The 16,899-nt window shown below is 42.5% G+C and overlaps 3 protein-coding genes across 3 annotated transcripts; all 3 read right to left on the bottom strand.

Annotated features, from left to right (window-relative positions):
* Positions 1–4,971: 4,971 nt before the first annotated feature.
* LOC143269883 (KH homology domain-containing protein 1-like) lies at positions 4,972–6,745 on the bottom strand. Its single transcript, XM_076557105.1, has 3 exons — positions 6,628–6,745; positions 5,406–5,588; positions 4,972–5,090 (listed from the first exon to the last, which is right to left on the bottom strand). The coding sequence occupies exons 1-3, from the start codon at positions 6,743–6,745 to the stop codon at positions 4,972–4,974; spliced, it is 420 nt and encodes a 139-aa protein (XP_076413220.1).
* A 2,133-nt stretch (positions 6,746–8,878) lies between these two features.
* Positions 8,879–10,983, bottom strand: LOC143269882 (KH homology domain-containing protein 1-like). Its single transcript, XM_076557104.1, has 3 exons — positions 10,866–10,983; positions 9,661–9,843; positions 8,879–9,346 (listed from the first exon to the last, which is right to left on the bottom strand). The coding sequence occupies exons 1-3, from the start codon at positions 10,981–10,983 to the stop codon at positions 9,228–9,230; spliced, it is 420 nt and encodes a 139-aa protein (XP_076413219.1). The 3' UTR covers positions 8,879–9,227.
* A 2,604-nt stretch (positions 10,984–13,587) lies between these two features.
* LOC102927447 (KH homology domain-containing protein 1-like) lies at positions 13,588–15,361 on the bottom strand. The gene is made up of 3 exons (XM_076557103.1): positions 15,244–15,361; positions 14,022–14,204; positions 13,588–13,706 (listed from the first exon to the last, which is right to left on the bottom strand). Exons 1-3 carry the CDS (start codon positions 15,359–15,361, stop codon positions 13,588–13,590), a joined length of 420 nt encoding a protein of 139 aa, XP_076413218.1.
* Between the last annotated feature and the right edge of the window lie 1,538 nt (positions 15,362–16,899).

Raw genomic sequence — 16,899 nt, 5'->3', positions numbered from 1 at the left:
CACAAACAGCCACCCTAAGTTTTTATTTATTTATTTAATTACTTATTTATTTATTTGTTAATTAATTTATTTTCAATTACACTCATGATATTAATTATATTCGTGGTATTCATGGATTACATTCACAGTATTCATTCAATAATTATATTTATGATATTCAAGATTTAACATTAATTTTATTGATTTAATACATTCATGATATTATTTCTTGATTCTACTCTCCATTTGTGGGACTTTTCCCTCACACAAAACAGACATTCTGTACTTAGGAAGTCATTGCTCTTTTTTTCTTTCTTCTACATCTTGAGATAATGTCTAATTTTTCTGTCTTCATGATTTGTATATTCTATATATGTTACGTTAAACAATTCAATAGTGTTTGTCCTTTTTGTGAAGGTAAAAAAGATTTTATGTACAACAGTAGGAGAAATAATACAGATAGCGTGAACATAAAAACAGGTTATACTTGAAAAGTCCAGGATTATTTTCAACAGTACAGTATTTTCTCGGTAGAATATAGTAAATATGAGCCTGGCGACGGTGAACACCTTTAATCCCGGTACTCGGGAGACAAAGCCAGGTGTATCTCTGTGAGGTCGAGGCCAACCAGGTCAGAACCCAAAAACGATATCAAGAATCAGGCCAAATATGTATGCGAGCATGCTGAAAGAGCCATCCAAGTCAGCTTTGGTCAGGGGTTGGTTCTGGACGCGATGCAACATCTGTTCACCTAGGCATAGAAAGTGGAACACTGGTAAAGTGACACTCAGGACTGGGATCCAAGACTCCCTTGGAGACATGATAGGGGAAGAATACAGACAAGCGAGGCCCACCCACCCAGGTCATCTATTCATACATCCCCAGGATCTTAGAGACCTCAGGAAATGAAAATGGCTGTAACCTAAAACTGTTTCCCTTAGAATGGACTTTGAGGAGCATCTGGATTCCCACAGAACTGAGAGACTCAATCAGAATCTATGGTGCCATACAACTATTATCTGTCAGGCAGTCAACCCTCAAGTGCATATCTGTCAAAGTCACCTACCTCGGGCCTTGTGGTAAGCTTGCTGGCTCCCCACACTCCGAATCATATCCATCAACCACCGCTTTGCTCTGAGTGGTCCAACCACAGTGACTCGAGTCTGGCCTGAGGCTGTAAACCACCTCTCCAGTTGAATGAGGGTGTTGCTGTGTAGCTCGATGCTTCTGAGGTATACGTCTTCATGGCCTGAACACACAAGATACAACAACAGAACTTATAAGCCACTAGCACTATGAGAGGAGGCTGGAATTGGGTGGCAGTTACCTCCAAGATTAAAACCTGTTCTGAGTGAAGCTGTAAATAAAGACAGTGGATGTTGAAAAAGAGGCAGAAGAACAGGGTGTGGCAGAAGAACAGGGTGTGGCTGTCATGGTGGTGCACTCCTTTAATGCTGGCACTCAGAGCACAGAGACAGACACATCCTTGTGAGGTCAAGGGCAGCCTGGATTATAAAGCTAGTTCCAGGCCACACAGGGCTATATAGAGGGACACTATCTCAAAAATCAAAAGCAAAAATCCACAAAATATTTAAGAACCCGGCAAGGTACACACTCCATCCTGCAGGAAAGCCCCTTAAGACAGAAGAAATAAGCAAGTTCTGGAAGTCCATCAAAATCGATCAGACCTCACCAAGTGTACATAAGCAAACTGGGAGGTGATGAAACACACCTTTAATCCCCACACTCTGGAGGCAGAGTCAGGGGGATATCTTGATCTACAGAGCAGATTCCAGGACAGCCAAGGCTACACACAGACACTCTGTCTCAAAATGACAAAACAAAAAGGGTAGGTAAGCAGTAAAGACTGTCAGAAGTCAGGCTGAGGCAGACAGAGCTGGGGAGAAACACATTCCACCAAGTCTGAAAGAAGCAGAGACCAGCTGAGCCCCTGGGAAAGATCACACAATGGCATGTTGAGTTGCTTGTGAGCTGTCACCCATGCTGGGTGGGCTTGAGTGACACATCTGTCTTGGAGTCATTTCTGCTCCTGTGGGTAACCCCTCACTACTACCCCTAAGGAGCCCCAATAATTCTCATTGGTTCACCAAGTTCTACTGATGGCTTCCTTTGCTGTTATGGGTTCCCTCTCAGGGCTGAGTACATACTTGCCCACATCTCCCCAAGAATGGTGTCACACAACAACTAGGAATCTGGGACAGACTGCATAAAAGGAGAAGAATGGAAAACCATGAAAGAGGGGAAGAGGACATAGGAAAGACCACCTACCAAATATGTGCTCTCCCTGGGCTTCATCTATGAATGTCACAAGTGGGGCACCAAAGTTTTCAGGCAATGTCCACCAGGCATTCTCGTTGAAACCATCTATATCCATCAAAAGATCCATTGCTCCCACTTCAGAATAAGGCAACTCCAAGCAGATGACTGTCCAATGTAGTTGTGAAGAAGGGCCCAGGTTCTGGCTAATATACTCCCTCCTAAAACCCAGCCCTTGACCCACCTTAGGGTAAAGGATTCATCCCTAAGTTTCTCCTATTAATCCAACCAATCAGCACTTGGCTTACTCTCTTAATACAGTGAGGTCATCACTAGTGCCCAGGAATACTAATTTTCTTCTAAGTAATCTTAAAAGTGCTTGAGGGAGTCTCATGAGCATCAACTAGAAAAATGGATGAGGTCCGGGTGGTGTTGGTGCAGGCCTTTAATTCCAGGAATTGGGAGGCAGAGGCAGGTAGATCTCTGTGAGTTCCAGGAAAGCCTGGACTACAGAAGTGAGTAGAAGGACAGACTCCAAAGGTACCCAGAGAAACCCTGTCTCAAACACCACAAAGAAAAAGTGGATGAGGGACAAATGTCCAGCAGCAGGAAGGTCCTTGGTGGGTGCTACATCTGTTTATTTCTTTCTTGTTTCATCTTGTTTCCTTGGAGACCAGGTCTCTCGACATAGCTCTGGCTGTCCTGGAACTTACTATGTACATCAGGTTGGTCTCATTCTCACAGAGATCCACCCATCTCTTTCTCCACAGTACAGGGACTAAGAACCTTAGCCACCATGACAGCACCCTAACTGCCCTTCTTATAAAATCAGTGTTTGTGGGTAAGTCTAGTCTACATCCCTAGTTGCTATAGAGTGGTGGCATTTATTATTTATTGGATAATTTCATAGTTTAGAGCGTAGGGGGTAGAGGAAAACATGCTGAGCTCCATACATACATACATATATATATATATATATATATATATATATATATATATATATATATATATATATGCCTGTGAAGACAGCTAATGAAATCGGCCATGAATTTGAAAGAGATCAAGGAGGGGTATGTGATTGGGTTGGAATGGATGAAAGGGAAGAGATAAAATGGAGTAATTATATAATACCAAAATAAGAGAAATAAAGTCAGAAGAGGGGGTACATGACTTTAATCCCAACCCTGGGAGGCTGAGATAGGCAGTCCTGAGAGTTTGAGCCCAGCCTGCAGAAATTCAAGATGCAGACAAGGTATTTCTCCTTCAGTGAAGTTTCACACCAACCATTATCAAGTCAACATACTTTCTCCAGGCTGCAGTGCAGGTCTCTAAATTCCAGTCTGAATGTTGTGTTATGTCAGCATCTAGGTGCATGGATGTTTGAAACAACATTGTCAAAATGGCCCGCTTATTATAGTGCAGCTTTTTCTGATGCTTGGTCATCTCTGGCAAGTTACTGATTTCTCAGGGCTCAAGATTTATCAGGCTAGCCGGGCGTTGGTGGCGCACGCCTTTAATCCCAGCACTTGGGAGGCAGAGCCAGGCAGATCTCTGTGAGTTCGAGGCCAGCCTGGGCTACCAAGTGAGCTCCAGGAAAGGCACAAAGCTACGCAGAGAAACCCTGTCTCGAAAAAACCAAAAAAAAAAAAAGATTTATCAGGCTTGATTTATAGCAATGGTAACCATCTTGGCCAGGATAATTTCCTTTTTTCTCTTTAACTCTCTTTGTTTGTTTGTTTGTTTCATTTAATTTAAGACAGGGTCTCTCTAATGTAGGTCTGGCTGTCCTGGAACTCACAGGGTACCTCCTGACTCTGCCTCCCCAGTGCTAGGAGTAAAGGTGTGCATCTCCACCCAGCCCTTCAAGAAATGTTTGTGTTTGATTGAATAAATTAGTGACAAAAAGCTCTTGGGGAATATGTTGTCATTGTTCACATCTAATTTTAATTTTAATTTTATTATTAAGTGTTTGTTTGTTTTTTTTATTTACTTAATTTTTGGTTTTTGAGAAAGAATTGCTCTGTGTAGCTTAGTGCCATTGCTGGATCTTGCACTGTAGACCAGGCTGGCCTCAAGGTCACAAATATCTGCCTGCCTCTGCTTCTTGAGGCCTGAGACTAAATGTGTTCAGGACCACCCACTGCCACGCTGGTTTTATTTATTTATTTATTTATTTATGATTACACTCATGATAATAATTACATTCGTAGTATTCATGGATTACATTCACAGTATTCATTCAATAATTATATTTATGATATTCATGAATTACATTAATTTATTGATTTAATACATTCATGATATTATTTCTTCAATCGACTCTCCATTTCTGGGAATTTTCCATCACACAAAACAGACATTCTGTACTTAGGAAGTCATTGCTCTTTTTTTCTTTCTTCTACATCTTGAGATAATATCTAATTTTTCTGTCTCCATGATTTGTATATTCTATATATGTTATCTTAAAAGATTCAATAGTGTTTGTCCTTTTTTTTTGAAGGTACAAAAGATTTTATGTACAACAGTAGGAGAAATAATACAGATAGCGTGAACATAAAAACAGGTTATACTTGAAAAGTCCAAGATTATTTTCAACAGTACAGTATTTTCTCGGTGGAATATAGTAAATATGAGCCTGGCAGTGGTGAACACCTTTAATCCCGGTACTCGGGAGACAAAGCCAGGTGTATCTCTGTGAGGTCGAGGCCAGCCAGGTCAGAACCCAAAAACGATATCAAGAATCAGGCCAAATATGTATGCGGACATGCTGAAAGAGTCATCCAAGTCAGCTGTGGACAGGATTTGGTTCTGGACGCGATGCAACATCTTTTCACCTAGGGAGAGAAAGTGGAACACTGGTAAAGTGAAGCTCAGGACTGGGATCCAAGACTCCCTTGGGGACAGGATAGGGAAAGAATACAGACAAGCCCAGGCCCAACCAACCAGTCATCTATTCATTCCTCCCCAGGATCTTAGAGACCTGAAGAAATGAAAATGTCTGTAACCTAAAACTGTTTCCCTCAGAATGGACTTTGAGGAGCATCTGAATTCCCACAGTCCTGAGAGACTCAATCAGAATCTATGGTGCCATACAACTATTATCTGTCAGGCAGTCAACCGTCAAAGGCATATCTGTCAAAGTCATCTACCTCGGGCCTGGTGGTAAGCTTGCTGGCTCCCCACACTCCGAATCATATCCATCAACCACTGCTTTGCTCTGAGTGGTCCAACCACAGTGACTCGAGTCTGGCCTGAGGCTGTAAACCACCTCTCCAGTTGAATGAGGGTGTTGCTGTGTAGCTCGATGCTTCTGAGGTATCCATCTTCATGGCCTGAACACACAAGATACAACAAAAGGATTTATAAGCCACTAGCACTATGTGAGGAGGCTGGAATTGGGTGGCAGTTACCTCCAAGATTAAAACCTGTTCTGAGTGAAGCTGTAAATAAAGACAGTGGATGTTGAAAAAGAGGCAGAAGAACAGGGTGTGGCAGAAGAACAGGGTGTGGCTGTCATGGTGGTGCACTCCTTTAATGCTGGCACCCAGAGCACACAGACAGACACATCCTTGTGAGGTCAAGGGCAGCCTGGATTATAAAGCTAGTTCCAGGCCACACAGGGCTATATAGAGGGACACTATCTCAAAAATCAAAAGAAAAAATCCACAAAATGTTTAAGAACCCGGCAAGGTACACACTTCATCCTGCAGGAAAGCCCCTTAAGACAGAAGAAATAAGCAAGTTCTGGAAGTCCTTCAAAATTGATCAGACCTGGCCAAGTGCACTTAAGTAAACTGGGAGGTGATCAAACACACCTTTAATCCTGGCACTCTGGAGCAGAAGCAGGGGGATATCTTGATCTACAGAGCAGATTCCAGGACAGCCAAGGCTACACACAGACACTCTGTCTCAAAATGACAAAACAAAAAGGGTAGGTAAGCAGTAAAGACTGTCAGAAGTCAGGCTGAGGCAGACAGAGCTGGGGAGAAACACAGTCCATCAAGTCTGAAAGAAGCAGAGACCAGCTGAGCCCCTGGGAAAGATCACACAATGGCATGTTGAGTTGCTTGTGATCTGTCACCAATGCTGGGTGGGCTTGAGTGACACAGCTGACTTGGAGTCATTTCTGCTCCTGTGGGTAACCCCTCACTACTACCCCTAAGGAGCCCCAATAATTCTCGTTGGTTCACCAAGTTCTACTGATGGCTTCCTTGGCTGGTATAGGTTCCCTCTCAGGGCTGAGTACATACTTGCCCACATCTCCCCAGGAATGGTGTCACACAACAACTGGGAATCTGGGACAGACAACATAAAAGGAGAAGCTTGGAAAACCATGAAAGAGGGGAAGAGGACATAGGAAAGGCCACCTACCAAATATGTGCTCTCCCTGGGCTTCATCTATGAATGTCACAAGTGGGACATCAAAGTTTTCAGGCAATGTCCACCAGGCATTCTCGTTGAAACCATCTATATCCATCAAAAGATCCATTGCTCCCACTTCAGAATGAGGCAACTCCAAGCAGATGACTGTCCAATGTAGTTGTGAAGAAGGGCCCTGGTTCTGGCTAATATACTCCCTCCTAAAAATCAGGCCTTGACGCACCTTAGGGTAAAGGATTCATCCCTAAGTTTCCCCTATTAATCCAACCAATCAGCACTTGGCTTACTCTTTTAATACATTGAGGTCATCACTAGTCCCAAGAATACTAATTTTCTTCTAGGTAATCTTAAAGGTGCATGAGGAAGTCTCCGGAGTATCAACTAGAAAAGTAGATGAGGTCCAAGTGGTGTTGGTGCACTCCAGCACTTGGGAGGCAGAGGCAGGTGGATATCTGTGAGTTCGAGGCCACCCTGTGCTAAAGAGTGAGTTCCAGGGCAGGCTCCAAAGCTACAGAGAGAAACCCTGTCTCAAAAAAAAAAAAAAAAAAAAAAAAAAAAAGTGGATGAGGGACAAATGTGCAGGAGCAGGAAGGTCCTTGGTGGGTGCTACCTCTGTTTATTTCTTTTTTGTTTTATCTTGTTTCCTTGGAGACCAGGTCTCGCTACATAGCTCTGGCTGTTGGAACTTACTATGTACATCAGGTTAGTCTCATTCTCACAGAGATCCACCCATCTCTTCCTCCACAGTGCAGGGATTAAGGACCTGAGGCACCATGACAGCACCTTAACTGCCCTTCTTATAAAAACAGTGTTTGTGGGTTAGTCTAGTCTACATCCCTAGTTCCTATAGGGTGTGGAATTTATTATTTATTTGATAATTTCATAGTTTAGAGCTTAGGGGGTAGAGGAAAACATGCTGAGCTCGTTACATACATACATATGTACATACAAATATACATACACACACACACACACACACACATATATATATATATATATATATATATATATATATATGTATATATATAAATATATACATATGTCTGTGAAGACAGCTAATGAAATCGGCCATGAATTTGAAAGAGATCAAGGAGGGGTATGTGATTGGGTTGGAATGGATGAAAGGGAAGAGATAAAATGGTGTAATTATATAATACTCCCCAAATTAAGAGAAATAAAGTCAGAAATGGGGGTACATGTTTTTATTCCCAACACTGGGGAGGCAGAGATAGGCAGTACTGTGAGTTTGAGCCCAGCCTGCAGAAATTCAAGATGCAGACAAGGTATTTCTCGTTCAGTGAAGTTTCACACCAACCATTATCAAGTCAACATTCTTTCTCCAGGCTGCAGTGCAGGTCTCTAAATTCCAGTCTGAATGTTGTGTTATGTCAGCATCTAGGTGCTGCATGTTTGAAGCAACATTGTAAAGATGGCCTGCTTATTATAGTGCAGCTTTTTCTGAAACTTGGTCATCTCTGGCAAGTTACTGATTTCTCAGGGCTCAAGATTTATCAGGCTTGATTTATAGCAATGGTAACCACCTTGGCCAAAATAATTTCCTTTTTTCTCTTTAACTCTCTTTGTTTCTTTGTTCGTTTCATGATAAATAAGACTGGGTCTCTCTAATGTAGGTCTGGCTGTCCTGGAACTCACAGGGTACCTCCTGACTCTGCCTCTCCAGTGCTAGCATTAAAGGTGTGCATCTCCACCCAGCCCTTCAAGAAATGTTTGTGTTTGATAGAAAAAATTTGTGACAACAAGCTCTTGGGGAATATGTTGTCATTGTTCACATCTAATTTCAATTTTTTGTTTTATTAAGTGTTTGTATGTTTGTCTATTTGTTTTATTTACTTAATTTTTGGTTGTTGAGAAAGAATTGCTCTGTGTAGCTTAGTGCCATTGCTGGATCTTGCACTGTAGACCAGGCTGGCCTCAAAGTCACAAAGATCTGCCTGCCTCTGCTTCCTGAGGCCTGTGATTAAATGTGCGCAGGACCACCCACTGCCACGCTGTTTTTTATTTAATTAATTGTTTATTTATTTATTGTTTATTTATAGTTACACTCATGATAATAATTACATTCATGGTATTCATGGATTACATTCACAATATTTATTCAATAATTATATTTATGACATTCATGAATTACATTAATTTATTGATTTAATACATTCATAATATTATTTCTTCAATCGACTCTCCATTTCTGGGACTTTTCCATCACACAAAACAGACATTCTGTACTTAGGAAGTCATTGCTCTTTATTTCTTTCTTCTACATCTTGAGATAATGTCTAATTTTTCTGTCTCCATGATTTGTATATTCTATATATGTTATCTTAAAAGATTCAATAGTGTTTGTCCTTTTTTTTGAAGGTACAAAAGATTTTATGTACAACAGTAGGAGAAATAATACAGATAGCGTGAACATAAAAACAGGTTATACTTGAAAAGTCCAGGGTTATTTTCAACAGTACAGTATTTTCTCGGTGGAATATAGTAAATATGAGCCTGGCAGTGGTGAACACCTTTAATCCCGGTACTCGGGAGACAAAGCCAGGTGTATCTCTGTGAGGTCGAGGCCAGCCAGGTCAGAACCCAAAAATGATATCAAGAATCAGGCCAAATGTGTATGCGGGCATGCTGAAAGAGTCATCCAAGTCAGCTGTGGACAGGGTTTGGTTCTGGACGCGATGCAACATCTTTTCACCTAGGGAGAGAAAGTGGAACACTGGTAAAGTGAAGCTCAGGACTGGGATCCAAGACTCCCTTGGGGACAGGATAGGGGAAGAATACAGACAAGCCCAGTCCACCCACGAGGTCATCTATTCCTACCTCCCCAGGATCTTAGAGACCTCAGGAAATGAACATGGCTATAACCTAAAACTGTTTCCCTCAGAATGGACTTTGAAGAGCATCTGGATTCCCACAGTCCTGAGAGACTCAATCAGAATCTATGGTGCCATACAACTATTATCTGTCAGGCAGTCAACCCTCAAGGGCATATCTGTCAAAGTCACCTACCTCGGGCCTGGTGGTAAGCTTGCTGGCTTCCCACACTCCGAATCAGATCCATCAACCACCGCTTTGCTCTGAGTGGTCCAACCACAGTGACTCGAGTCTGGCCTGAGGCTGTAAACCACCTCTCCAGTTGAATGAGGGTGTTGCTGTGTAGCTCGATGCTTCTGAGGTATAAGTCTTCATGGCCTGAACACACAAGATACAACAAAAGGATTTATAAGCCACTAGCACTATGTGAGGAGGCTGGAATTGGGTGGCAGTTACCTCCAAGATTAAAACCTGTTCTGAGTGAAGCTGTAAATAAACACAGTGGATGTTTAAGAAGAGATAGAAGAACAGGGTGTGGCGGTCATTGTGGTGCACTCCTTTAATGCTGGCACCCAGAGAAAAGAGACAGACACATCCTTGTGAGGTCAAGGGCACCCTGGATTATAAAGCTAGTTCCAGGCCACACAGGGCTATATAGAGGGACACTATCTCAAAAATCAAAAGCAAAAATCCAGCAAAATGTTTAAGAACCGGGCAAGGTACACACTCCATCCTGAAGGAAAGCCCCTTAAGACAGAAGAAATAAGCAAGTTCTGGAAGCCCCTCAAAATAGATCAGACCTCGCCAAGTGCACTTAAGCTGACTGGGAGGTGATCAAACACACCTTTAATCCCGGCAATCTGGACGCAGAGGCAGGGGATATCTTGATCTACAGAGCAGATTCCAGGACAGCCAAGGCTACACACAGACACTCTGTCTCAAAATGACAAAACAAAAAGGGTAGGTAAGCAGTAAAGACTGTCAGAAGTCAGGCTGAGGCAGACAGAGCTGGGGAGAAAAACATTCCACCAAGTCGGAAAGAAGCAGAGACAAGCTGAGCCCCTGGGAAAGATCACACAATGGCATGTTGAGTTGCTTGTGATCTGTCACCCATGCTGGGTGGGCTTGAGTGACACAGCTGTCTTGGAGTCATTTCTGCTCCTGTGGGTAACCCCTCACTACTACCCCTAAGGAGCCCCAATAATTCTCGTTGGTTCACCAAGTTCTACTGATGGCTTCCTTGGCTGGTATAGGTTCCCTCTCAGGGCTGAGTACATACCTTCCCACATCTCCCCAGGAATGGTGTCACACAACAACTAGGAATCTGGGACAGACTGCATAAAAGGAGAAGATTGGAAAACCATGAAAGAGGGGAAGAGGACATAGGAAAGACCACCTACCAAATATGTGCTCTCCCTGGGCTTCATCTATGAATGTCACAAGTGGGGCACCAAAGTTTTCAGGCAATGTCCACCAGGCATTCTCGTTGAAACCATCTATATCCATCAAAAGATCCATTGCTCCCACTTCAGAAGAAGGCAACTCCAAGCAGATGACTGTCCAATGTAGTTGTGAAGAAGGGCCCAGGTTCTGGCTAATATACTCCCTCCTAAAACCCAGCCCTTGACCCACCTTAGGGTAAAGGATTCATCCCTAAGTTTCCCCTATTGATCCAAACAATCAGCACTTGGCTTACTCTTTTAATACAGTGAGGTCATCACTAGTCCCAAGAATACTAATTTTCTTCTAGGTAATCTTAAAAGTGCTGGAGGAAGTCTCATGAGCATCAACTAGAAAAGTGGATGAGGTCCGGGTGGTGTTGGTGCACACCTTTAATCCCAGCAATTGGGAGGCAGAGGCAGGTGGATCTCTGTGAGTTCCAGGCCACCCAGTGCTAAAGAGTGAGTTCCAGGGCAGGCTCCAAAGCTACACAGAGAAACCCTGTCTCAAAAAAACAAAAAGAAAAAGTGGATGAGGGACAAATGTGCAGGAGCAGGAAGGTCCTTGGTGGGTTCTACCTCTGTTTATTTCTTTTTTGTTTTATCTTGTTTCCTTGGAGACCAGATCTCTCTACATCGCTCTGGCTGTCCTGGAACTTACTATGTACATCAGGTTGGTCTCATTCTCACAGAGATCCACCCATCTCTTCCTCCACAGTGCAGGGAAAAAGGACCTGAGGCACCATGATAGCATCCTAACTGCCCTTCTTATAAAAACAGTGTTTGTGGGTTAGTCTAGTCTACATCCCTAGTTCCTATAGGGTGTGGAATTTATTATTTATTTGATAATTTCATAGTTTAGAGCTTAGGGGGTAGAGGAAAACATGCTGAGCTCGTTACATACATACATATGTACATACAAATATACATACATATATACATATAAATGTATGTAAATACATATATATACATACATATGTCTGTGAAGACAGCTAATGAAATCGGCCATGAATTTGAAAGAGATCAAGGAGGGGTATGTGATTGGGTTGGAATGGATGAAAGGGAAGAGATAAAATGGTGTAATTATATAATACTCCCCAAATTAAGAGAAATAAAGTCAGACATGGGGGTACATGCCTTTATTCCCAACACTGGGGAGGCAGAGATAGGCAGTCCTGTGAGTTTGAGCCCAGCCTGCAGAAATTCAAGATGCAGACAAGGTATTTCTCCTTCAGTGAAGTTTCACACCAACCATTATCAAGTCAACATTCTTTCTCCAGGCTGCAGTGCAGGTCTCTAAATTCCAGTCTGAATGTTGTGTTATGTCAGCATCTAGGTGCATGGATGTTTGAAGCAACATTGTCAAAATGGCCTGCTTATTATAGTGCAGCTTTTTCTGATGCTTGGTCATCTCTGGCAAGTTACTGATTTCTCAGGGCTCAAGATTTATCAGGCTAGCCGGGCGTTGTTGGCGCACGCCTTTAATCCCAGCACTTGGGAGGCAGAGCCAGGCAGATCTCTGTGAGTTCGAGGCCAGCCTGGGCTACCAAGTGAGCTCCAGGAAAGGCACAAAGCTACGCAGAGAAACCCTGTCTCGAAAAAACCAAAAAAAAAAAAAGATTTATCAGGCTTGATTTATAGCAATGGTAACCATCTTGGCCAGGATAATTTCCTTTTTTCTCTTTAACTCTCTTTGTTTGTTTGTTTGTTTCATTTAATTTAAGACAGGGTCTCTCTAATGTAGGTCTGGCTGTCCTGGAACTCACAGGGTACCTCCTGACTCTGCCTCCCCAGTGCTAGGAGTAAAGGTGTGCATCTCCACCCAGCCCTTCAAGAAATGTTTGTGTTTGATTGAATAAATTAGTGACAAAAAGCTCTTGGGGAATATGTTGTCATTGTTCACATCTAATTTTAATTTTAATTTTATTATTAAGTGTTTGTTTGTTTTTTTTATTTACTTAATTTTTGGTTTTTGAGAAAGAATTGCTCTGTGTAGCTTAGTGCCATTGCTGGATCTTGCACTGTAGACCAGGCTGGCCTCAAGGTCACAAATATCTGCCTGCCTCTGCTTCTTGAGGCCTGAGACTAAATGTGTTCAGGACCACCCACTGCCACGCTGGTTTTATTTATTTATTTATTTATTTATGATTACACTCATGATAATAATTACATTCGTAGTATTCATGGATTACATTCACAGTATTCATTCAATAATTATATTTATGATATTCATGAATTACATTAATTTATTGATTTAATACATTCATGATATTATTTCTTCAATCGACTCTCCATTTCTGGGAATTTTCCATCACACAAAACAGACATTCTGTACTTAGGAAGTCATTGCTCTTTTTTTCTTTCTTCTACATCTTGAGATAATATCTAATTTTTCTGTCTCCATGATTTGTATATTCTATATATGTTATCTTAAAAGATTCAATAGTGTTTGTCCTTTTTTTTTGAAGGTACAAAAGATTTTATGTACAACAGTAGGAGAAATAATACAGATAGCGTGAACATAAAAACAGGTTATACTTGAAAAGTCCAAGATTATTTTCAACAGTACAGTATTTTCTCGGTGGAATATAGTAAATATGAGCCTGGCAGTGGTGAACACCTTTAATCCCGGTACTCGGGAGACAAAGCCAGGTGTATCTCTGTGAGGTCGAGGCCAGCCAGGTCAGAACCCAAAAACGATATCAAGAATCAGGCCAAATATGTATGCGGACATGCTGAAAGAGTCATCCAAGTCAGCTGTGGACAGGATTTGGTTCTGGACGCGATGCAACATCTTTTCACCTAGGGAGAGAAAGTGGAACACTGGTAAAGTGAAGCTCAGGACTGGGATCCAAGACTCCCTTGGGGACAGGATAGGGAAAGAATACAGACAAGCCCAGGCCCAACCAACCAGTCATCTATTCATTCCTCCCCAGGATCTTAGAGACCTGAAGAAATGAAAATGTCTGTAACCTAAAACTGTTTCCCTCAGAATGGACTTTGAGGAGCATCTGAATTCCCACAGTCCTGAGAGACTCAATCAGAATCTATGGTGCCATACAACTATTATCTGTCAGGCAGTCAACCGTCAAAGGCATATCTGTCAAAGTCATCTACCTCGGGCCTGGTGGTAAGCTTGCTGGCTCCCCACACTCCGAATCATATCCATCAACCACCGCTTTGCTCTGAGTGGTCCAACCACAGTGACTCGAGTCTGGCCTGAGGCTGTAAACCACCTCTCCAGTTGAATGAGGGTGTTGCTGTGTAGCTCGATGCTTCTGAGGTATCCATCTTCATGGCCTGAACACACAAGATACAACAAAAGGATTTATAAGCCACTAGCACTATGTGAGGAGGCTGGAATTGGGTGGCAGTTACCTCCAAGATTAAAACCTGTTCTGAGTGAAGCTGTAAATAAAGACAGTGGATGTTGAAAAAGAGGCAGAAGAACAGGGTGTGGCAGAAGAACAGGGTGTGGCTGTCATGGTGGTGCACTCCTTTAATGCTGGCACCCAGAGCACACAGACAGACACATCCTTGTGAGGTCAAGGGCAGCCTGGATTATAAAGCTAGTTCCAGGCCACACAGGGCTATATAGAGGGACACTATCTCAAAAATCAAAAGCAAAAATCCACAAAATGTTTAAGAACCGGGCAAGGTACACACTTCATCCTGCAGGAAAGCCCCTTAAGACAGAAGAAATAAGCAAGTTCTGGAAGTCCTTCAAAATTGATCAGACCTGGCCAAGTGCACTTAAGTAAACTGGGAGGTGATCAAACACACCTTTAATCCTGGCACTCTGGAGCAGAAGCAGGGGGATATCTTGATCTACAGAGCAGATTCCAGGACAGCCAAGGCTACACACAGACACTCTGTCTCAAAATGACAAAACAAAAAGGGTAGGTAAGCAGTAAAGACTGTCAGAAGTCAGGCTGAGGCAGACAGAGCTGGGGAGAAACACAGTCCATCAAGTCTGAAAGAAGCAGAGACCAGCTGAGCCCCTGGGAAAGATCACACAATGGCATGTTGAGTTGCTTGTGATCTGTCACCAATGCTGGGTGGGCTTGAGTGACACAGCTGACTTGGAGTCATTTCTGCTCCTGTGGGTAACCCCTCACTACTACCCCTAAGGAGCCCCAATAATTCTCGTTGGTTCACCAAGTTCTACTGATGGCTTCCTTGGCTGGTATAGGTTCCCTCTCAGGGCTGAGTACATACTTGCCCACATCTCCCCAGGAATGGTGTCACACAACAACTGGGAATCTGGGACAGACAACATAAAAGGAGAAGCTTGGAAAACCATGAAAGAGGGGAAGAGGACATAGGAAAGGCCACCTACCAAATATGTGCTCTCCCTGGGCTTCATCTATGAATGTCACAAGTGGGACATCAAAGTTTTCAGGCAATGTCCACCAGGCATTCTCGTTGAAACCATCTATATCCATCAAAAGATCCATTGCTCCCACTTCAGAATGAGGCAACTCCAAGCAGATGACTGTCCAATGTAGTTGTGAAGAAGGGCCCTGGTTCTGGCTAATATACTCCCTCCTAAAAATCAGGCCTTGACGCACCTTAGGGTAAAGGATTCATCCCTAAGTTTCCCCTATTAATCCAACCAATCAGCACTTGGCTTACTCTTTTAATACATTGAGGTCATCACTAGTCCCAAGAATACTAATTTTCTTCTAGGTAATCTTAAAGGTGCATGAGGAAGTCTCCGGAGTATCAACTAGAAAAGTAGATGAGGTCCAAGTGGTGTTGGTGCACTCCAGCACTTGGGAGGCAGAGGCAGGTGGATATCTGTGAGTTCGAGGCCACCCTGTGCTAAAGAGTGAGTTCCAGGGCAGGCTCCAAAGCTACAGAGAGAAACCCTGTCTCAAAAAAAAAAAAAAAAAAAAAAAAAAAAAAAGTGGATGAGGGACAAATGTGCAGGAGCAGGAAGGTCCTTGGTGGGTGCTACCTCTGTTTATTTCTTTTTTGTTTTATCTTGTTTCCTTGGAGACCAGGTCTCGCTACATAGCTCTGGCTGTTGGAACTTACTATGTACATCAGGTTAGTCTCATTCTCACAGAGATCCACCCATCTCTTCCTCCACAGTGCAGGGATTAAGGACCTGAGGCACCATGACAGCACCTTAACTGCCCTTCTTATAAAAACAGTGTTTGTGGGTTAGTCTAGTCTACATCCCTAGTTCCTATAGGGTGTGGAATTTATTATTTATTTGATAATTTCATAGTTTAGAGCTTAGGGGGTAGAGGAAAACATGCTGAGCTCGTTACATACATACATATGTACATACAAATATACATACACACACACACACACACACACACATATATATATATATATATATATATATATATATATGTATATATATAAATATATACATATGTCTGTGAAGACAGCTAATGAAATCGGCCATGAATTTGAAAGAGATCAAGGAGGGGTATGTGATTGGGTTGGAATGGATGAAAGGGAAGAGATAAAATGGTGTAATTATATAATACTCCCCAAATTAAGAGAAATAAAGTCAGAAATGGGGGTACATGTTTTTATTCCCAACACTGGGGAGGCAGAGATAGGCAGTACTGTGAGTTTGAGCCCAGCCTGCAGAAATTCAAGATGCAGACAAGGTATTTCTCGTTCAGTGAAGTTTCACACCAACCATTATCAAGTCAACATTCTTTCTCCAGGCTGCAGTGCAGGTCTCTAAATTCCAGTCTGAATGTTGTGTTATGTCAGCATCTAGGTGCTGCATGTTTGAAGCAACATTGTAAAGATGGCCTGCTTATTATAGTGCAGCTTTTTCTGAAACTTGGTCATCTCTGGCAAGTTACTGATTTCTCAGGGCTCAAGATTTATCAGGCTTGATTTATAGCAATGGTAACCACCTTGGCCAAAATAATTTCCTTTTTTCTCTTTAACTCTCTTTGTTTCTTTGTTTGTTTCATGATAAATAAGACTGGGTCTCTCTAATGTAGGTCTGGCTGTCCTG

Source organism: Peromyscus maniculatus, chromosome 21 (genome assembly GCF_049852395.1).
Source record: "Peromyscus maniculatus bairdii isolate BWxNUB_F1_BW_parent chromosome 21, HU_Pman_BW_mat_3.1, whole genome shotgun sequence".
In the NCBI taxonomy this organism is placed as follows: Eukaryota; Metazoa; Chordata; class Mammalia; order Rodentia; family Cricetidae; genus Peromyscus; species Peromyscus maniculatus.
The sequence above is the reverse complement of the archived record's forward strand: the minus strand, read 5'-3'. Positions and strand labels throughout refer to the sequence as shown.